Consider the following 24,163-nt stretch of genomic DNA (forward strand, 5'->3'; position numbering starts at 1 on the left):
TAAATAATTTTATACCAAAACGTCAAAAATCGAATCAGTAGCGTATGTCGGGCGATCACCCCACATATGCATTGGAATGCACACAATTTGAAACACATCCACAAACACACTATCTCTATGGAGGGAAGGGAGTCACAAAATCATTAACTGCCACACACGTGGTGATAACTGCGTGGATAAAAGTGGAAAGGCAAATGAAGTTGAACAACCGAGTTACACGGAAAACCCCTCTCTTATCAAAGAATTTGCAAAACTGAACGGGTTCCGGGGGTGGGACCTGTTGGGTATCTCCCAAATCAAAGATATACTAGACCGCACAGAGTATGACCTAAACCAGAAACAATATTATAAATATCTGTAGCTAGACACGCATAGGGGGCGCAGCAAATAGATACAGAGAATCTCCCCGAATACGCCCCGCTAGAAGGAAGGCTCCTCATGGGCGAAATTAATGAAAAAGCAGTCTGTTGGACATGTCGGACCATAATAAACAACAAACCAGATACCCTCTTGAAATTAAGGACAACATGGGAAACAGACCTAGGAGTCTTAGATGACTTAGATTGGGAAATTGCGTTGATTCACCCTTGGGAGGCAGCCATTAAGTCACGCCTTCGACTTATCCAGTTTAAATACCTACATAGGATTTATTACGATAGAGCATGGTTACACCAAATTAGGAGGGCGGACGCACCCTATTGCCTCAGATGTAACACAGAATTTGGCAGCTAATTTCATACGATATGGGAGTGTCAGAAAATACAGGCATACTGGGGGGGCTCTACTGACTGAACTAGAGGATATATTAGGAAACAAGAAACCTATAGACCTCAAATTCGTGTTGTTAGGCATACACACAGAAGTCGACCTTCCCAAGACAAAGCTAATATTACTTAACCTAGAATTAGGGGTTGCCAAGCGAGACTTGGCGCGCAAATTGGGGACGGCACAGACCCCTCCAGTAGATGAGTGGAGGAAGGGAATGGACATGTATATGAAAGGGGAGAAGACAACCTATGTGGCTCGTGGCTGTCCTAAAAAGTTCCAGAAAATATGGAAGCTGAGGATAAACTATTATGGTCTCCTGATCAAAGACTCACGGGGTGTCCTCACAGCCACATGATAGCCAGATGGGGAGGGAAGGGACTGAGACGAAGGGGAATTGAGACGTTCATTCTGCTGGTTTATATATCATTGTTGCACACATTATTGCCTCTGAATGAAAATGTTAACGGGTCTCTGTTTTTGTTTCCTGGAAACCTAAATTGTATCTGTGCTAAATTGCAGAAAATGTCAATAAAGATATTCTTTAAATAAAAAAATATATAGTCAGTAGACCCGGGGTGATGACATTTTAAAGATTTACATGAATATAGCACGAAAAAGTACAAAGCGCTAACTAGAAAAATCTGGTCACGCCAGAACGAGACAAAGTCAGAAGTCAGGCTGACTGCGATGGAGCACTGGCCAGCTACAGGGACCTAGTGAGGTCCACTGAACAAGAATATATTAAATCCTAGTTGCGGAACTTTGTCCCCCATCGAGGATGCGTCAGGCAGCAACGATTCCTAGGAGCACCAATTGGGAGGATAGGACTCATAGCAGGCAGAGTCCAAGTGGAGGGTTGAAGGTGATTGGAGCCTTCTGTCCCTGAGGCTCTGGTCAGGAGGCCAGCCAACTAGCTTTTAGAGTCACTCTGGTGGTCCTGGTTTAAAGAAGCAGGCACAGTCCTTCACTCAGGCAGCATGGCAGCAGAGTGGCAGTCCTTTTTGCAGAGCAGCACAGCAGTCCTTCTTCTCAGTTTCCCCACAGGTCCAGATGTGTTGTGAAGAGTTGGGTCTAAGGGTCCAATATTTATACCTGTGCCCACTTTGAAGTAGGAGAGGGTTCTGGAGGGTTCCACCACCCTGCCTGGGGTGTCTGGAAATTACAGTCTCCCTTCGGTCCCCCCAGCTAGTTTGGAGTCATAAAAGACCAGTGTCAAACCCGTTATGAGAGTGCTCAGGCAGACCCTTTGTGAGGTGCAAGTGTGGTAGGTGACAGCTCCTCCCCCTCATCAACTCAGAGGGACCCATCCTACCAACACCTATCTTCCTTTTGTCTCACTGTCTGGGAGTAATACACAAAAAACACCTGCCAGTTGCACCTAGTCATGTGATACAGGAACAGGCACCAAATGGATAGGACATGAAAATGGCACGTTTCTAAAAGTGCCATTTTCAGAATATAACTAAAAATCTGACTTTACCATTAAAAAGGACTTTGCATTACAATTTATTAGACACCAAACTCAACCTTCCTACCTGCTCCCAATTGAAAGTTAGAACTTATTAGTTTATTTCAATAAGGTAATCCAATGTTAACCTATGGGAGGGGTAGGGCTTGCTAGGACAAAAAGAATGTAGGAGTTTTTCACTACCATTAAATTAAAAAACTTAAAAAGTACATGTACAACTTTTCAAATACACTGCACCCTGCCCTCTGGGCTATTCAGTGCATATCCAAGGGGTGACTTGCATGTTTTCAAAAGGAAGGTTTGGGCTTACCAACAGGTTTATATTGTCTAGTGGAAGGGGCAATGTAAACTTCACCCACAAGCTGGGCTGCAATGACAAGCCTGAGACATTTTTAAAGAGCTACATAAGTGGATGACTCAATCAGTGCTGCAGGCCCACTAGTGGCATTCAATATACAGGCCCTGGGTACAGGTAGTACTACTTTACTAGGGACTTGCAAGTAAATTGAATAGTTTAACTTGGTATATGCTAATTTCACCATGTTGAAAGGTGAGAGAACAAGCACTTTAGCACAGGTTAGCAGTGGTAAAGTGCACAGAGACCTAAAGCCACAAAAACAAAGTCAGCAAAACTTGATGATGGAAGGGAAAAGTTGGGTGAAAACCACCCCAAGGATTTCAGGCCCAGCACCCCACTAATAGGGATGTATGTCGTTACAACGCACACTTTTACAACGCATGCACTTACAACGCATTTTTTACAACGCAACATCCACTACAACGCATTGCATTACATCGCATGACACTACAACGCATTTTTAAAAACTACCTTTACAACGCATTCCATTACATCGCATACTACCTTTACAACGCATACCATTACAACGCATAATATTAAATTGCATTTAAGGTAAGTATTAGATAGTATAGGGTTAAAAATTAGTATTCTAACTCCAGGGGGTGCAACAGTAGGGTAATTGTTGGATAGTACAGGGGTAAAAATTACTATTCTAACTCCAGGGGGTGCAACAGTAGGGAAAGTGTTGGATAGTATAGGGGTAAAAATTAGTATTCTAACTCCATGGGGTGCAACAGCAGGGAAAGTGTTGGATAGTATAGGGGTAAAAATTACTATTCTAACTCCAGGGGGTGCAACAGTAGGGTAAGTGTTGGATAGTATAGGGGTAAAAATTACTATTCTAACTCCAGGGGGTGCAACAGTAGGGTAAGTGTTGGATAGTATAGGGGTAAAATTTACTATTCTAACTCCAGGGGGTGCAACAGTAGGGTAAGTGTTGGATAGTATAGGGGTAAAAATTACTATTCTAACTCCAGGGGGTGCAACAGTAGGGAAAGTGTTGGATAGTATAGGGGTAAAAATTACTATTCTAACTCCAGGGGGTGCAACAGTAGGGTAAGTGTTGGATAGTATAGGGGTAAAAATTACTATTCTAACTCCAGGGGGTGCAACAGTAGGGAAAGTGTTGGATAGTATAGGGGTAAAAATTACTATTCTAACTCCAGGGGGTGCAACAGTAGGGTAAGTGTTGGATAGTATAGGGGTAAAAATTACTATTCTAACTCCAGGGGGTGCAACAGTAGGGTAAGTGTTGGATAGTATAGGGGTAAAAATTACTATTCTAACTCCAGGGGGTGCAACAGTAGGGTAAGTGTTGGATAGTGTAGTGTAATATTATGCGTTGTAATGGTATGCGTTGTAAAGGTAGTATGCGATGTAATGGAATGCGTTGTAAAGGTAGTTTTTAAAAATGCGTTGTAGTGTCATGCGATGTAATGGAATGCGTTGTAAAAAATGCGTTGTAAGTGTAGTGCGTTGTAAAAGTTGCGTTGTAAAGGTTGTTCCCCCACTAATAGTGCAGGCAGAGGCCTAGGCCTGGTAATATGAATTCTAGATTTAAGTACTATCAGCTGGTTAGCTGAACAAAATCACTATCAAAGGACGAGGCAGGAAATGGAGACCTAGAGAGAAATTTTCTAAAGAATCCTGGACAAAAGAAAGAGGTATCGGAGTGGTACCGGCTGTTTGTGCTTGCTGGAGAAGAGGAGTTTGTCCTTCCGACAGAGATTTGGAGGGAAGACTTACAGTCGGGAGACATATAGAATCTCTGGCAAGTATCAATGTCTATGTTGTGGTATGTTGTTAGTGCTGCATCTCTCAGAAAAAGAACATCTGTTTACGATACATGGGGCTTATTGGTCACTGACAAAGATGACAAAGATGAACAAACAGGTGGTCAAGAGCTGTCCTAAGTGTGGGGAGGAAGAAGCTGATGATCTTCACATGTTTTTGCACTGCTCCAGCCTCCAGGTGTTTTGGCACAATGCAAGTTTGGTTCTCACAACAGTATTGGGTGTCAATCTGGAGTTAAGCATAAGTTTATGTATCTTTGGGGTTTTGAACGAGGAGGAGGACTCAGGGGTCAGGCTGGAGAGGAAGCAGAGAAACCTGTTGTTCATGCTATTACTACTAGCAGGGCATGAGATCTGCATTAAGTGGATAAGTCTGCACCCCCCTTCGAGGAGGGAGTGGTTGAACTCGGTACGAAGGGTGCGAATGTTGGATGAAAGCAGGGAGGGCATAAAGAAGCTTGATTTTTGGGATATTTGGGATTAGAACCTCTCAGTTTAGTTTATTTTCACAGGTGTCCAAATGTCCAATGATTAAGCAATCTCTGCGATAACTCCCGGGTACATGGTTTAGGACTGGAGACGCCAAGTCCTTTTCCGTTTGGACTCCAAGGGTCAGGAAGTCTGGGGACTCGTGCTTCGCCAAGTTACTGCTCAGAGGCAAGTGCGAAGCCCCTCTTGTTTGCTTTCTGGTAGATTATTGCACAAATGAGGACATCATTATTTATTTTATTTTTTAAATATGAATACTAGAACCTAATTTGTTGCTTGGATGAGCACACCAGTATGTCCTGATAATTGACAGCCAACTAGTGCTCATGTCCTGGATTAGTCCTAGATTACATGGTCTGACACATCTGGACTTCTGCAGCAAAAACTGTACAGCTCTCCTGCCATCATCTCAAATGGAAAAGCATAAGACTACCTAGGCAGCCAGAACTTACCTTAACTATTGGTCAGAGTGTATTAAAAAAGTCGAACTGTGAGCCATAGGGAAAAGGGTGGCACAGGATCAAATCAATTGAAAATGCTTGAGAGGGATGTTGTTCAAAGATACACTTGCTGTAGGTGTTGAGAAATAAGTCAGTTGAAAAGAAATACTTACAGAAAAGTATGAGAATAGAGTGGGTAGAAGGACAAGAGAATGGGGAGGCAAGAGAAGGGAGTAGAACAGAGTGAATCATTTGTGATTGCTCCTCATTTTGTTCTTTTCTTTGAAAGATGTACTTTACATGACACCCAGTTTAGCATGGATACAAGTGAAAGAACTGGTTAAAGGAAATAATGACATATGTTTTTTCCTACAAATGCGTAACAGAATAGTGAGAGTGGCTGTAATAGGTAATGAAAACATTTATAACCAAATTAAAAATTGTGTAAATCAGTTCATGCTCACTAACCTCTAACTAAAGCGTGATAACAAGAAATACTGGATCAAGTTAAAGGTTAAAGCACACTAAGGGGTCTATTAGGATGGCAGTCGGAAAATCTCCCCGATCGCCATGGTAGCGGGAAAAGACCGCCCGCAAGGACCGCGGCATGACCGCCGGTCCAATTAGGATGCACCGCAGTTGAAATCTGACCGCGGCAGTCGGATTCTGGCGATTAACATTGCGGCCTTCGCTGCTGCCAGCAGCACCACCGCGATGTTATAAGGAGCATGTCCTGCATCTCCCTGCACTGCGTGGCAGGCACTGCACAGTGCCTGCCACCTGGCACAGGGAAACGACCCCCCCAGTGCACCCCCCCTCCCCCCAACACATTGGGGGCCCGCAATGGGCCCCCGGAATATGTCTCCGCCACCCTTTCTATGGCGGTTCCACCGCAGCGGAAAAGCTGGCTACCGCCAGCATCATAATCGTGCCGGCGGTGCTTGGCCCTGATCCGCCACAATTGTAGCGGTCCAGCTCCGCCCGCCAAGCAAGCAGGCGGACTGCGACTGGCGGAAAAGTGGCGGGCGGAAAGTCACACCGCCGCGGTCACGACCGCGATGCTAATCGGAGCGGCGGTTTTCCGGGTTTGGATCGCGGGCGGATGGCCGCCGCCGGTCCGGCAGTTGCCACCGCCAGGAAAGCAGCAGCCATCTGCCCGCCATCCTAATAGACCCCTTAGTATTAACCACCTTCCATACCATTCAGTCTATTGAACTCGCACACCTTTACGTGGTAACCCAACGTCATCTGTTACAAATGGCAGCTTAGAAAATATATAGAGTTTGTGCAACTAATCTGAGCACATTCACATATTTCCTGTGTTACAGACAATTAGTAAAGCACCATCACACATATAGAGTCTATACAAATGCAACTCTCTTCAATTTATATTGTTCTTTTCAATTTTTAATGGCATTTGACAGGGCAGCCACATACTACTCCCACGCATGGCAATGCAGTCTCACATTAGCATTCTGCCCCGCACTCAGCACTGTAAAGTCCACACCTGGATCCTCCCTCATTTGGGCGACACACAAGTTCTAAGGGGTAAATCAGGAGAAGGATTTGAAAAATGACTGGTCCATGGGACTTTCAAATTTTTCATATTCACCATGATGTAATGGCAGATCTAGTGAAGGATGACAAAAGGTATTGGGGGAGGGGAGGAGAGGGTGGCCTGGAGAAAGGGTAGTCCTCCCTAAATGTCCCCCTACAAAGCATGATTAGTACCTAGTGAGCATTGTTTGGGATGGGCCCATTTAGCGCAAGAGAAGAATAAAGGCAAAAATATCTAATACTCAATAATGACGGTGTGTACGAGGGAAGGAAAATTAGCCTGGCAGACTATAAAAGAAGGCGGCAATATAGAGGAATGAGGCAAATAACCTCCTCTCTCTTTTACTAGGTATCAATGAATTTAATCCAGGCTTACTAAGGATGGCTAGAGAAGCCCCTCCCTCAATAAAGTGTTGCATCCTTCTTTCAAGCCATCACTGGATGGCTTTATGTGTATATTGCTTGCAAATATTGTCCATCCAAACTCCCCCGTGTCTGCCATTTACATAAGTCTCTGCAAGTGACATGAATCACTGTATATGGAATTACCACAGAAAACGTATATTTTTTACTCAACCACGTTCTGTGTAACCAACCGCTTCAAGAGCTTGGGTGATCAATGAAGGGTGTCATCAAATATGTGATGCTTACTTTGGTGAGGTGAATGACTCCATCAGATGTAACCGAACAGCCCATAAATCCAACATACTGCAGCTCAGGACAGTGCTCAGCAAATGCCTTCACCGACTGGTCTGTCACCTGCATGAAAAGAAACAGAAAACAGAGTTGAAGTGGCATTGTAGCACAGTGCACTGATGCTATGGGCATTAGGATGTAGACTCGGTCTAGGCTTTTGCCTGGACATTATACAAATCTGCACAGAAAACCAGTGGCTCTGTGATATTTCATCATGTTATCAACAATATTGCAGTGCACAGCTCCAATGAAAACGTGTTATTCTGAGTACGAGCAATATAAACATAAAAATCACTGTTTGCTAGTTAGTAAACAAAATGTGCTGAAACCTGCGATAATCCACAATGTTAATGGGAGCCCAGGACTGACCAAACAGGCCCAACGACTGGCATCCATCCCTTGCAATTCGTTTTCTACCTAAAGTTTCTGATTAGAGGAAAAGATGGAATTCCTAACCGAAAGCAGCCGGGGATTCTGTGTTTTATCTCAACGGAGGGCTATTTTCTACGGAGGAGCCATAAAGTATGCTAATGAGATAAAAAACATAAGCTTCCCGTCACACCGTGGTCAACGCCCCTAGTTGTAAAAGATACGTACAAACCAGCATTGTATTTTGGCAGTGATTATCCAGGAACTACAATGTAGCCTCAAACCAGTACATGAGGAAAACTGCCCTATTTGCATTTTTATAAATCTGCAGTGTTTTCACCAATAAACGCAGGCATGAGTAAAGAAAACTGCCCATTTAAATCATGCATGTTCTTTTGGCAATTAAATGTAACACATTGTTAGTGCTCAAATAACAAGTCTTTCCTTTATTATTTTAGGGCTCCTTCGAGTGAGTCTTCCACAAACGGATTCCAAGACCCACAGTTATGACCAAAGATCACTTCATAGAGTTTTCAAGCCTTTGTATAAAGGTTATTTACAGTGAGGAGAAGAATACTTATGAAATGGAACATTAGCTTGAACGTGAATTTTATTAATAAGATGATTCATTTGAATAAATGCCGTAAACATACAGAACTGTAATCTAAAACACAGATGTATAAAATAAATACCATGGTGATATAACTACTTAAGACTAGTATTTAACATAGCGTGATCAAAAGCTTCAAATGGTATGAACTGAGTTTATAAATAACCACACAACAGGTATGTTAGACTTGGCATCTTTTGCCGCGTTCCCCCTGTCTTTTTGCTTTCTGACCTCCCGGTTTTGACTCTTTTTGCTGGTTTAGTGTCTCTGCGCACTTTCTCACTAATGTTCAGTGTTAAAGTGCAAGTGCTCCTGTTGTAAATAGTTATTATGGATTGGTGTTTCCATGATTGGCATATTTGATTTACTGGTAAGCCCCTAGTAAAGTGCATTGAGTGTGCCAGGGCTTGTAAATCAAATGCTACTAGTGGGCCTGCAGCACTGCCTGTGCCACCCACATGAGTAGCCATGAAAAGGTAACTCAGGCCTGCCATTGCAGAGCCTGTGTGCAGTCTGGTACTGCCATGTCAACTTGGCAAGTGCACCCACTTACCAGGCCCTAACCTTTTTTTTTTTTTTTTTTTTTTTTTAACGTTTCAAAGACCTTCATTACATCAGTGCACAATAATACAGCTCCACGCCTACAACCTCATGGGCCGGCTACAATGCAGCATTCAACATTGTTACAAGTACACGTATACACAGCCAGCAAAACCGACAACCCGGAGGTCCGGCGGCAGCGTCACAATACCCATCCTGCATACCATCTCTACCGAAAACACTGCACTCCAAGGTTAATGAGTATGTTAAAGTGGTCTCTTTTAAACCAGGCCCTAACCTTCCCTTTTCTTACGTGAGTCACCGCTAAGGTAGGCCCAAGGTACCAAAGGGGGCAGGGTGCAGTGCATGTGAAAGGTGGGACATGCCCTGATGTGTGTGGCATGTCCTGATATACTGCCAAGTCGTTTTTCACTATTGCAAGGTTACCTTTTCCCATAGGATAGAATGGGAAGTTTGCTTATAACCTCTTATAAACATAACTATCCCTGGGAACAAGGTAGGAAAATACAGCATAGTATGCCTGAACTCAGAATGTCAAAATGCATCTTTTAGTGAGGGTGATTTTTACTTTCTGTGTTTGAAAATACCACTTTTAGAAAGTAGGTGTTTTCTTGCTAAGCCATCCAGTGTGCCTCTGCTAGGATGTGTATTGACTGTCTGGCTTTGGAGAGACGGGGCAGGGGATGTGCAGTGGCTCCAGAGAGTCTGGATGAGTCAGGGCGGGGCTGAATAGATCTGGGCTGCATTTAGAGTAGGGGGGAGGAGATTTCCTTTCACCTGAATGGGCCTGGTCTGCCTTCCACAATGCTGTCTCCACCTCCTGCCAGGAAGCTGGGCCAGAGAGGACAGAACTGGTTTGGACTAAGCACAGTCACTCTCTGCCTGAGAGAATAAAGGGATTTTGAGTATAAATATTGGGGCCCAGACCCCAGAACTTTAGAACTCACTGGAATCAAGGAACCGGGCAAGGAGAAGAGCTGGAAGAGCTTCCTGGAGGAGTACTGCCCCTTTGCTGTGTTGTTGCTTTGTTGGGTAGGCCTGCAGTTGCTGCTTCAGTCTTGGGCAGTGAAAGGACTGGATTGAACTTTCTTTTACTTGTGCTGAGTATCTCCAAGCGCTTGAAATAGAGCTTGCCTCCTGTTCTGAAGTCTCAGTGACTGTAAAGTCTTCAGCAACCTCTGGGTACCGCTTCTGGAACCGCTGTTTCAGTTGCCACAGAGAAGGGAAAAGCAACTGACTCCGTCGCTGGCTCTGTGGCCTGACAGCACCACAGAAGGCACCGTCCGCATCTTGCACCGCAACCCTGGTCTCATCAACGATCGCCGCCGCCGAGCCACTGCCTCCACCGTAACCTGTGGACCACACTCCGCACTGCCTCGCTTCACTTTGCCATCCTGTTCTCACTGACGCCGTTGCTGCTGCTGACTTCGACATCCGTGACTGCATCGTGGCTGGGGGCATCGCTGGTAAGTCTCATGATGCTCCGCCTCGTCCCACACAGCAGTCTGGGCCGACCGATGCCAGCTCCCACTAACCGGTTCAGTCGCTTGAACCGCAACCTGCCAGCACCGCATCGAGCACCGCCTCACCCTGCACCGTAAGCCTTGGTCTCACCGACGCCGTCTGAATGATAGTCACCGAGCCGCTGCATGCACCGCAGCGAGAGGGCACCGCACTCTGCACCTCTTCCATTTTGCAACGCAACCGCGACGGTTGCCACGACCAGCTCGCATCAACATGCCAGCAGTAATTAGAAAAGTACTGTTACCGAGTCTGTCCACGTTTTTGTGGGCCCGTACCGGCACGGTCGGCTGGAACTGTTAGACTCTGTTTTCAGCAACACGATAGCCCCGGGCGGAGCTACCGACTCGTACAAACTGCGTTTTTGATGTATTTCTGCAAATTTAAAAGATATCTTGCAAAGTATATATTTTTAAAGTACTGTGTGTTGGATATTTATCATTTTGGTCTTGTTTGGTAAATATATAAAAATATTGGATATTTTTCTAAACTAGTGTGGTGTCCTTTTGTAGGGTTTTCACTGTATTACTGTTGGTGATGTGCAAATGCTTTACACACTGCTTCTGAGATAGGCCTGACTGCTCGTGCCAAGCTACCATGGGGGTGAGCAGGGGTTATTTTAGGAGTGTAACTCCCTTACCCTGACTAGGAAGAAGGGTCCCTGCTTGGACAAAGGTGCAAACCCTTGCCAACTAGAGACCCCCATTTCTACCAAGGTAGTATTAGTGCGGTACCCTCTTGATTGAGTCCAGTTTTGGCAGCTCTTTTCAATGCCTAAAATGGCAGACGACAGCTCTCGATTTACGGTCAGATGATGCATGAGCTTTACACGCCATTAACTGCTGGTGATAATGACAGCTGAGACACCTATCTCTTGCCTTTCACCGAAAACAATAGGAAACAACATCACTTAAACAAAGAAATATCATTGTTTTTCTATGATCTGACAAAAATAACCCAAATAGATATAGCATATCAAGTGATACAAGCAGAGTGAGCACTTACAAAGTCAGATTGACAGTATCCAGTGGCTATCCCAGCCTTCAAATGCAGCAGTAATATGATAAAGTACATTAGTACCTGCATATAAAGGTACTTGTGAGCAAGCCTGCATCAGCAAGAACGTGTATCCCTCTCAACTTCCACTCCTCGCTCCCACACAAACATATGTAGCATGTCACAGCCAGCAATACCCACAAAGACAGCAAGAATGTGTATCTCCACCCCTCCACTGCCATCCCCCACCCCCAAACAAACACATCTAGCATGTCAAAGCCAGCAATAACCACGAAGGGCAGAATGTCCAATGTATGATTCAATTCTTATTCAGGGCCATCCGAGTCTTCCTCTCCACCACCACTCATTAATTCAGTCTCCATAGAGAATAAATTAAACATTTCTGCCCACCTCATGATCTCATTTAATGCTTTGTCATGGGTTCTAACCTCATTCTGATGGTGTTCCTCAGCCAGCCCCCACTCAGTCATATCCTTCAGCCAAGCTTCATATCTGGGCACTCTCGCCAAGATACAGTGGATTGCTATATGTCTGTGCCCAATACCAGCCACATAGCAAACTTGTACCGCATCTTATGCTTTTTGGGCTTCAGTAGAAGCCCTAAAACACAGTGTTTCACAGCAGATACTATCTTTATAAGTGTCACACTTTTGAGGGTAGCAACAATTTCCTCCCAGTAAATCATTCCTAAAGAAAAACTTAATATCAGTCTACATGAATAACAAGGAGATAAGATAGTGAGAGACCGTATGACTACAAAACGGAATGAGCAATAATATTAGCATGGAACAAAGGGTTGAGGGTATAACCGAAACTATACTAGGAATGAAACTCGCATGGAATCTTAAGGTTAAAACAGACAAATGTAGTATATTAGTATATGTGTCATCACACATCACTCCAGAGGAATTAAAATAGAAGTACAAAAGAGCTTTATTTGAAATAATCCTTACACATATAGTTGCTTACAACCTTTGGCACTCAACCGTCCCTTCATTATACCATCTTGTACAAATAAGCTCCATGGCATGTAAGACTATTTTTTGTGGGGGTGTAAATTTGACTCTGCACAAGGGAAGTTAATGTTTCAATCAAAAATGGAGGGGGACAGCTTTGGTAGTATGCCACCATTACTCTCACACCTCTCTCACTTCCTTCATTTCTCCTAATAAACCAAGCTTTGACATGTCTTTGGCAACATGTCAAGAGCACTTTAGCTACACCCAAAACATCCACTCTGAAAATTCCCCCTAGCTTGGGATAATGTAAAACATAATGTCCTTCGGTAGTTATGAGACTGTCAAAATGTTCTTTGAAAGAATATCAGTTATCACTTTCATACAGCCATCTTTAATCTTTCAATGCCTCATCCAAGCTAGATTGTTGCACACCCCCCAAGAAAAAAAAAAACAGCGAGTAACCAGTAATGGTTTGTGCTGTTTTCTTCTTCGAGACCACAGCATAAATTTTACAGAATTGAAGGAGTGCTTTCTTGAAAGCCACAATCCACTGGTCCCACTCCCATGACATGGGATTTGACCCTCTCAACTAAACCATTTGACTGGGCCTGAAAATCGGAAGACCCTTTTTGTTTTAATTCACAATGGGTGTCAAAGAAAAGCATTTTATTTGATGTGAATTGTACAGCATTGTGAGAAACGAACTCAGAAGTAATCGTTCCCTGAAAGAAAAAAAAACATTACAAAGGAATTCTATGACTATGAATACTGGACTCAGGATGGAATTTCACTTCCTCACACTTCATAAAATAGCCTCCAAAGACAATGCTGTATGTGTAATGTCTAGCTAAAGTAAGAAATAGTCCTAAAACATAATTGCAAATTTGCTATATGGTTGGTCTGGAACCCCCATGGTCTGGAAAGGAGGGTCACAGGTCTTATAATGTTTGTTCTTAGATGAACTCCCAACATAATGTTAAATTTTAAAGTCAATGTACCGATCCACTGAGGACCACAAGTGCACATCCCTTATTCTATATTTAGTAAGAGTAGTTCCAAAATTAATTGCATGAGTCACGTCTAATTCTTGAAGTTAACTGGGGGAACAAGTTTTTCCCCTTCAGAGTGAACTTTATCAAAAATAGGCATATTTTGTGAGACCTTCCAAAACAGTCTTGAGAAGAAGAGAGGCTCGTTTCCCCAGCCCAACCTTCTACACAATACTTTATTATGTTTTTCAAAGGCACAACATTACTCAATGCATCTGTCCAATCAGAAGACAAAACCGTTATTGGCTCAATCATAAAAGGTTCAATCAAATCAACTCATGCTACAAAACTTTCATCACCTCCATCAAAGTCCATGGTGTCAGATCTAGATAAGTACACAGGCCTTGCATTCCTAGCTCCTGGTATGTATTCAGCACTTAACTGACACTCCAATATTGAAGTACTCAATCTTGCAATCCTCGCTGTGAGTTTGTTTCTCATAATCCTATTCAGAATGTTAATGGATGGTGATTCTTTAAGGAGAAATAATTCTCTCCCCCAGAAAAACAAGCAAACTTTGTGGGCCACCCACATACAGGCCAGTAATTCTCTTTCACCAAATTTGACTTTTCATTCTCTCTCAAGACACAGGAAGCCAACCCCAGTGTAAATTCTTTCTTTCCTTACATTTAGGATAGTGTGTCTCCCAAAACTCTATCAGTAGCATCTGCAGTAATGCAGGGCGTAAACGTTTGTAATGCAGATGCCTTGGTAATCCCATTTTTCATTCACTCAGATTTTGGTTGTTGGAATGGGGACCACACAAACTTACAGATCTTTATCAGAACTTCTGTCAAATACACAATATACATGGCGAAACCCTGAATGAACTTAGTATAAAACCTGCACATTTCCAAGAAGGATTTGAGCTCCTGCTCATTCCCAGGTGGTTTATCTCCAGCAATAGCTTAAGCCAGATTTGGAATAGGAGAGGTTTTCGCATTAGTAATAAGGTGCCCAGGGTAAATTTTCCAATACATCACGGTGAGACAATATCCTGGCCAAAGGGTAACAGGTAGTCTTGAAATGCTGCTACACCTTTTATATCCTTGAACAGTTCAGACACTAACCTTTGAAAAACAGATCCCACAGATGCTAATTTGAATGGCCTACAGCATTATTAGTATGACCCATCGAGTGTGTGAGGTGGCAGGACTCCTAGGCTAACTCTATCTGGATTTAAGTAGAATGAAAGTCAAATGTTGAAAGAATTCTCAAGTTTGATCGCTTAGTGAGGGTGTCTTATGTGAGGCAGAGGGAAAGTGTCTACCCAAATTGACTGAGTAACAGACCTTAGGTTAAGGCACACATATAAATTGTTATTTTTCATTTTTGCGATCACCAATGGTGTGATCTACAAGGAAGAATCAATGAGCATTATTATCTTGCCCTCAAGCATTAACGGCAGCGATGCAGATAAATGTTTTTCAAACACTGAGGGGTACATTTCTTAGATAATGTTTTATGGGAATGCAATTATCATTGGCTTTGATCATATGTATAAATAGCATATTTGAACTTCCCTGGTGCGCCTGAAAATACTTTGGGGGATTTATAAAGAATTTCACTGTAATTGTAAATACCACTGCTTGATTATTCTTCTATTTCCCCCTTATTGCTTCACCTTCATCATGGTCATTGTTTCCTTCAAAGATTGATAATACTTGCATGCAACTGCTCTTAAAATAACTTAGGTTTGCCTTGGTGTAACCATCCAAATATATTAATGCCTTTTTCAGCAATATAAACCGTGCCATCTATTTGTCGGTTTCTGGAATTTAAATTATTTTAGTCTTGCAAAAGAGAAAAAAATATCTATTAAGGGGCTAACCCACAAACATGCCAAAGTCTGGGGGATATGGTGGGAGACTGTCATGGATTGGAGGGTTGGAATGGGGCCCGAAAGGTAATTGGCATTACTTGGGTGGGTGGGGGGGGGGGGTAGTGAGGTGGTTTGAGGATGGGGTCACATCAATATGGTGAATCATTTTGTAATTTAAATACAGCTGAATAGAGCAAATGTTGTGCTTGTAAGATGTAAACTCACAGTAAAATATTTGCAAAAATAAAGAAATCCTTCTAGTCTTCTGTTCAAAAATCCAAGTAGCCTAACATTTCAGTACTTACCCCCACTCATAAGCATGAACATGAAAGAACTGTGACTTCAGGTCCTCAATCTAATAATAATTGTAGAACGTTTCCATCCATCATGACTTCATCAAAGGGATCACTACAAAATGTCATAATTGACAATATCAGTGACACCCTTCTCACTGCAAAATGCATTGTCCTAATCTGTAAACAATATATTCACTCCTCTGATGGCTAGCACCAAAGTTTCTAGTTGTTCAGGGACTGAGTCTTGCACTTCGTCATCCTGATCGACTGACCATATTCTTTCCAGTGGTTCTACATAAACGTGCAAAATGCCCCGAGTTTACTTAAATCACACTCCGCTTTTTCTGCGCCACCTTTCTTGAAGTTTGCTAAATGAAAAATACAACCAGATCTATAGCAAGTCTCCTTGCACTTGAAGGAAGTTGTTGTCGTGGTTGGTTTGGTGGAGTGTGGTTTAACATCATTCACTTGTTAGAAGATGACACAAAGGGGTCAACTGATGATCTCAACTTGTTTGTTGAAGATCTGGTAAGTTCAATGCTTTTAGCCATGTCAATAAATAGGTTAAGCCGAGACTAATTAGTCGATCCTAAAAACTTCTATTGTATTCTTTTTTCAAAACACCTTTTAGTGATTGTATTGCAAAGTATAGCCTTTTTGGGTGGTCACTCCCATGTTTTTATTTTTTTGGGACTTGCTCGTAATGTTGAACTCTTACACTGTGTTTGTGTTCTGACCCCTAAAACATGTGAACATTGGCTCAAAACCTGATTGGCACATTTAACTTTCTTGTAAGGCCATATTCTATTGTGAAGAAATACAGAGATGACGTGGAAAGTTAAATGTCTCTTGAGGACTGCAGCGCCTATTGTGCCATCCTCCACAGTGGCAGTGAAAACATTGCTTCAGGCCTACCCTGTGTAGCTGGACACCAGCAGCTTGAACCCTGCTGCCCAGACCTGGCATTATCACACTTTTCACAGGCGCATTCTGAACAATTTGCAGCCTATTGAGCAAGTAGTCAGGAAGACCCAAAAGCAAAGAATTAGCAAAGTCAAGGCAGGATAAAAAAAAGTGCCTGTACTACTGCTTTAACATTAGAAATTAAGGTGGAGGATTCTTTCCAGTATCCAAAGAAAATAAAACACAAGCAGCCGCACCTAGATTTTTGGTTGAGCAGACTTGCGCAGGATCAACGCCAAGTTCTGTAGGTCAGCAACTAGACGACCAAAACAGAGGTTGGTTAACAAATATCAATACCTTAGTCTTCTCTACATTCAATTTGAGATTGGTTTGATTTGGCACATCCACTCTGCCACTGTAGTCACACATTTGCTAAAGTTAAGTTGTGTGCTGTCCTTGCAGTGCTCTCTTTCAGTGAGGCAAGACTTTTGTAACGAGCTAGGTACTTCCTATGAAAGAGCCCATCTCTAGACTCCCACACATTTCTCTTATGGGATTTATATACAACTGCAACTAAGCACAATGGGACCGTGGCCTTTATGTCTACAGGCATCACTCTAGGCATAAGGGATGAATAGGCAACTTCAAGCAGTGTTTGACCAACCTTTGGAAAGGACTGTTCAATAAATCTAATAGAAAGGAAAACAAGGATAGGAGTAGAGAGGTACCACTCAGCGAGTGGTGGAGGTGGATACTTCCTCCCAGTCAATTGTACATAAACAAAGGGATCCACCGACGGGTATAAGGGATCTCCCGATTACACAATATGTATCCCACGGTCGTGGAGAATACACATTAGTTGTTTAAATACCCCTCACACACCAAAAGGGCCCTTGGTGTCATGCTTCATCATAGGGGTCTTCCTGCCCCTCTACGGGACAGGGCGTGCTACGACCTACGTTTGCGTGGGAGCACTGTTGTTAATGAGACAGCTATGTGTGATGCGGGCATGACATCAAGGGCCCTTGGGTGGATCCCTTTGTTTATGTACAATAAATCTAATAGGCACCATCATAATGAAAAGTCAGGGACACTGCCTCGTTGAAGATGGTGCAAAGCACTTAAGGAAATAGAGCTAGGTCACCATTCTATGAAGCCCAAATATTTGTCCATAAAATAATGTTTTGCACAGTTCTAAAGATGGGTATCCCAAGTGAGGAGCTCCTGGAGAGAAATTGTATTTCTAGCTGCTTTCACGGATTTCCAAGTAGGAAGACCATTACAATAGCATGTGTTGGCAAACACCTTAAGCCTTTCCGGTAATGCCTTGTATCAGCCTCCTTCACGAGTCGTTTAGTGAGGGCACCTAAATCTGCTCTGTCGCTAACAAAGTATTTAGTAAATGAATGGCAACCCCTCCGCTAGCACAGGCCTGTGGTGTCTGCACACCTCATACGGAACTCATCTTTGTGTACTGCAGTGTAACAGCAAAGCACGGTTTGTTTTCAACTGCGGGTTAAGAGGGGGGCCCTTACACCTCTAGATCCGGGGAAAACTCACCACCGGTATGCACGCACCACACAGAGGCAGTGCTAGGCGAAATCCGGCTCGGGAATCCCAGGGAGATCAAAAGCCACTGGGCCCCAATTGTTATGGCACGAAGCCATGGCTACAAGATATGCACTGGCAAAGCCAATAGGTCTCGCATTTAACTGAAAACCCAAGCCAAAATCTACAACTTTAGCAATGCTTCTCCGCAGACACAGTCAGTCCACGAAATGACATTTTCCTACTCTGAACCTGCCAAAGAAGCCTCGGATAAATACGGCTCCGCATGTCCCCCGAGTTTTTAAAAACTGCAATTCTCACTTAGAGTTTGATGAATTTAAATGTTTAAATGACTTGTGTTCTTCACTCTGTCGAGCCGTGCTTTCCAGTTAGCAGGCCATCTGCCCTGCAGATTGCTTTGAACTGATAGACTGCAATTCAATCTCGCAGCCTGGCTGTTAATTTAACATCGGAAGACTTCGGGCCCACTCAACACGGAGATATCAGGGGCTGCCTGATTCCCACTACATACGCAGTGCCGGCTTCAAGCGTAGCTATGTCTGTCTGCAGCGTCAAACGTAAATAAAGACAATCAAACCCGCACTACGCTTCAAAAGACGTTCACGTGTAGGTATCTAGAGCCGAACAAGAAACCCACATGTAAGAATTAAATTATTCAAGATAACTGTAATTAAAATAATGAAGTGCGCACTTACCCATGCGCCTACATAATTAAATGTTGAAGAGGGACACACTGACTTGCGAAATATCTTGCAGCAAGCGGAAAGCAGGGCTGTACGTGTTGATCGCGACTGCACAGGTAATGATTTGAACACGAGGTGACCTCTTCTTGCTAATAAGCTCTCTGGTTAGAAACAAAGCCTAGCGTGAAGCAAGACCGATGGAACTCCACGGAAGAAACGCAGGGGGCCTAGAATGATCTAGAGCCTTTAATGGCGGCGCAGGTTTGCCCGCGTGCGTAGCAGCAAAGAGTTCCAAAGGCGACAAAGGCTCGAGATAATTGCGGCGCTGCGTATTGAAGTACAGCAAAGACTTTTAAATAAGAGGTAAGACGTGCTATTGGAAATGTTCTGCAAATTCCAAAAATCTCCCATATTCATTAGGGATACACCTGTTATTTTTTAAGATTTATATAGCTCATAGATCGCTCCAGTATACATTAAAAACACTGCCAAAAATCCCAGAGTGCCCGTAACGCGCACTTTCTTTTATGCATAATAAAAACTTGCTTTCTAGACTCTGCCCTCAGAACAAGTGCCAAGTCCCCGTCCTCTCCCATCTGGGTGGCGGTAATGCACTTGACACTGGCGCCTCTGTCCTTACAGCATCTTTGCAATGCCGTTGCCCACGTCACCCTAGGGCTAACTATTATATCATTCAACCCTCCCCACCTGTCGCTTCATCATCTTCAAGTCCTGCTTTATCACCTTCACAGTGGCAGCACCAACCAGCTTTTCACTAGACCTGGCAGAATAAAATTCACCCTACCAGCTTCCGCCCAGGAGACCAGTAAACCAAAGAAGCCACGATTTTGCCAAAGCGAAAATCAAGAAGTGCAGAAAGGAAAAATAACAATAACACAAGTCTTCTGCAGCAATGCACCAAGCAACGGGAACACTATCCAAACACAGACCAACCTCCTATTATTCAATTACTTCAGAAAGGGTTAAAACACAACTATTCAAGGACTAGCTAATCTGCTAAACAGTGTGACAAATTTCTCCTCTCTCAGTCTAAAATCCTTACATAATACTTCCATCTCTCCTCCCCCATTTAAATTCAGAATCTCAAATCGGTCACTTTGCTGCACTCAACTCAGACTGACGTAACATAAATACTAATACCGATAGAAACTTTGAGTCCCATCATCAAACCACATGTAGAGGAGTGATTGTTCCGAACACTTGAAAATAAGGTGGATATCTTGCAAGTTTGGATGAATAAATGGAACATATGAGAGGGGTGGGGTAAATTGTATATATCAAAAACACATTTATTTTTGGATTGGTAAGGTCTCCCAAGATTTTCTGCATTATTAAGCTCTGATGCGGGTATATTCCATATAGGTACCCTAAATAGGTGCAGGTAATATTGCAACCTTTCACCTATATTCTTCCCTACATTACATACATAATAGTTCTTAGGGACTGACCTTGTACCTAGATACAACACTGCATTCAGAACGCGGGTTTTTCCCTTGTTCGAATCTCATACAATATGCATGAGGCTTCTTGGAAGCACAGCAGGAATAACAAAGTAAAATCAGGGTCCCCCAAGGAGGTATGCTCACTCCACATATTAAAATCTATCTATCTGGCTTTTCTAGACACTATCCTTGACCTCTTGAATATTTCTCTCTCCCAAGGTACTGAGCCTTCAGGCTTCAAAGAAGCAGTGGTCATCCCGTTGCAAAAAAAGCAAGGCATTGACCCTCTTAAGCTGGATAACTACAGACCTATATCTCTCCTTCCCTTTTCCGCTAAATTATTAGAGACGTATGTAACTAGCTGTCTTAGTTCCTTCTTAGAGGTAACCAACTTTTTGGACACTCACCAGGCAGGTTTTCGCCCATCACACTCCACTGAATCTGTTATACTTTCCGTCATAGATGATCTAAAAGGTCAGGCGGATGTGGACTGCACTCAGGCTCTGATTCTCTTAGACCTGTCTGCAGCCTTCAATACCGTCAACCATGAAATACTGTTGAATTGCATTCTGCAGCTGGTCTTAAAGGCATTGCCTTGAGTTGGTTCAGATCCTTTTTAGAGGGCCGCAAGCAATCAGTATGGTTCTCACCCTACAAGTCCAATACTGTAAATATGAATTGTGGAGTCTCGCAAGGCTCCTCTCTATATGCCCACTCATATCCAGACTCCGTCAGATGGGGATTAAAATTCATAATTATGCTGATGATATGCAGCTAATTTTCACCATTGAAGAGTGAACTAAATCAGAGCAAATTGTTAGGAACTCAATGCTGTTCATCAAGAACTGGATGAACAGTAACCAGTTAAAACTGAATTCAGAAAAAAACGAAATCATTATTCCCAAAAACAAACTTCTGCATTGGACTCCCGCACACTGGCCTTTAGAGGAAGGCGCGGCTCCTCTCCCTAAACCTGTGATTAAGAGCCTGGGCATACAAATAGACTCGGATCTCTCTATGAGCTCGCAGATTGGCTCTGTTACCTCTGCTTGCTTTGTCCAACTTTGGAAACTGTGAAAGATCAGAAGATTTTTCAGCAGAGAAACGAGCATCCAAATCATTATCGCCTTGATCCTTTTCAAAATTGATTATGGAAACACGATGTACCTTGGCCTCCCGCAAAACCAGAAGCATCGTCTGCAGATGATTCAGAATCAAACAGCCAGAATTATTTACCAACAAGATAGACGGTGCCATATTAGATCGCTGCTGAAAGAGCTCCACTGGCTTCTGGTGGAGCAGCGATGTCTGTTAAAAACAGGATGCATCCTATTCAAAGCCATACATGGTATGGGTCCCAAATTCATATCTTTGAGAATCCTCAAATACTCCCCTCAGCACACCATAAGATCCATGCATTTGAATCTACTGGTAGTACCGAGATTCAGACGCAAACACACCGGAGGGTCTCTCTCGGTTCTCTGTACTGGACCCGAAATTGTGGAACTCTCTGCCTACTACCCTAAGACTTGAAGAAGACTATCTGCGTTTCAGAAAATTGCTTAAGACTTCGCTTTTTACTCTAGCACATAATCAGACTGTTTCCGGTTTCGATTTCTCCTACTATAATCCTAGCGCCAGAAGACCTGCTGGTGAACGTTCGCTTTAGAAATTCACAATTAACATAACATAACATCTCCTGTATAATATCTCTGTATAAAGTTCAGGCCAACGTCATCTTTTAGGCTAACACAGTAACACAGCAAGGTTAGACCCCTGGGGAGACCTATGGGTATATATACATCACATCTTGCTTGTAAGGGGAGAGGAGACCGAGACTTCCCGGCTGACACATGGACCAGAGACGCTGCGGTTTCTGCATGCAGACGCTCCAACTCGCAGTGGTCTAACATCCCTTGCGGGGTGTCCAACTCAAGACCAGGATGGGGTCCCATATTCTCCCATTCTCAAGTAATGTGGTTGACTAGATCCTAGAGGGATTCTTGGCATAACACCTACACAGATGCTAGGTACATCTAGTTAGGGAGGCATCGTAGGAGTACACACTTTTTATCATGTGTTTTATATACTTGTATGTATTCATGATTATTACAAGATAGTAGAACTTTACCATCCCTTTACTTTCGTAGTACTTCTAATCATATATCTCTGCTACTGTCCAATGGCGTGTTGCAGCTCATCTATTCTACACTAGAATAACAACTATTCAATAAGTTCTTATTGAAACGCCCAGCCTGTTTATTCTGTGTATCTCTCGGAGACAAACTAGTGAGCATGAGTGACTGAGCGAAAAGTAGTACATTGTTTCCACGATCCTGAGGGATCAGGGTTGTCATGTTCTGAGGTTGCCAGAATCTATTCTCTCCTTGGTAAGAGGAGATTATAGTGGCACTCTGAGCTAGGTGATACAGACAGGCTAATATACCTGGTGGGGTGCACGTAATCAGTCTGCCACCAGTCCCACCGTTTATGTTATCCAAATGCGCAGATCCTGTATAGGTTATATTGGAATATCACAACAATGCTCTCTATGTTGCCTAGCAACAAGTTTGTTTTGGCCAGTGTGAAACTTCATTTGAGTTAACTGCCATGCTTTGAGGTGAAATGGAGACATTAGGCTTGATTTAGAGTTTGGTGGATGGATTAATGTCTGTCAGTTTGGAGTACTTTAATCGGATGCCCTGCAGGCATCCCATCCACCAAATTTAGATATGTCCTCAGGCCCCACAGACATCCCTCCACATTGACAGGAACGGTTGTCAGAGCCGTTCCTCTCAATGTAGGAAAATCTTGAAGGACGGTACTGTAAGATATGATGGGAAGCCAGTCGACCAGAGTCAATCTTTTCAAAAGTTTCCAAAAGTTTTTTGTTTTTTAATAACGGGCTTTAGAAATGGGAGTTTGTTTGTGAAAAACAAAAAAATAATAACCCGCACACTTTTATTATGGAATTTTTCCTGTTGCTTACCTCCAGGTTTTTCCAGGTGATGACAAACAGCCACAAAATGGCATTGCATCATCCACTCTAAATAGGGCAGACAGTGTAATTATTATTATTATTATTATTGCTGCTGCTTGTAAAGCGCTTGGTTACTCCAGTTCGGAGTGTCCCCACGCTGAATTCCGACAAGGCTAAAATCAATAAATGAAGACTGGGCGGATGCTACTATAGAGTGGGATTTTTTTTTTTTTTAAACAGCCAAGTTTTTAGGTGTTTTTGAAAAACTGATTCAGAAGTCTCCAGTTTTGTCAATGTCACTTCTGACAGGACCTGATTCCATCTGTTCGTCAGAGGAAGCATTCAATCGACAGAATACTTATGGTTCTCCCATCACTTAATGAAGCAGGAGGTCCGAGAATTTGTGCTGGCGTATCCTGTTCACCAAACTCTAAATCAGGCCCATAGTATTAAATTCAGTTTTGTTTACATTCTGAAGCAGGGGCTCCAAAACAACATTTTTTAGCACAATACCACGGGTACAAATAAAATTAAGGAAACTCCAGATAGTGTATATGATATGCATAAGACGTTCAAACAATGACTTGCACACCCGCACAATGATTTAAGCCCACCAGTTACAACTTAGACAATGTTCACATAGAAATGCCACTTTTTTAGGTGCGAGTCGAGATTGCTTTTGTTGTCTGCCAAAACCCTTGTAACCAAGACCAACAACATACACAGACTGGGAATTCTGGAAATCCCACTTAAACCATTGCTTGAAAAACCGGATCTTCATATTTTTGAATT

At 43.0% G+C, this 24,163-nt stretch overlaps 1 protein-coding gene across 2 annotated transcripts in view; it reads right to left on the reverse strand.

Annotated features, from left to right (window-relative positions):
• The window catches only part of FBXL17 (F-box and leucine rich repeat protein 17), a 1,841,864-nt gene that overhangs the window by 1,338,821 nt on the left and 478,880 nt on the right, over window positions 1-24,163 (reverse strand). For both annotated transcript variants that reach the window (XM_085632576.1, XM_085632577.1), the window contains exon 5: window positions 7,525-7,632. In XM_085632576.1, coding sequence (XP_085488702.1) covers window positions 7,525-7,632 — 108 coding nt within the window. The remainder of the gene's footprint in view (window positions 1-7,524; window positions 7,633-24,163) is intronic.

This window comes from Triturus cristatus, chromosome 2_1, assembly GCF_964204655.1.
Source record: "Triturus cristatus chromosome 2_1, aTriCri1.1, whole genome shotgun sequence".
NCBI classification, from domain to species: domain Eukaryota; kingdom Metazoa; phylum Chordata; class Amphibia; order Caudata; family Salamandridae; genus Triturus; species Triturus cristatus.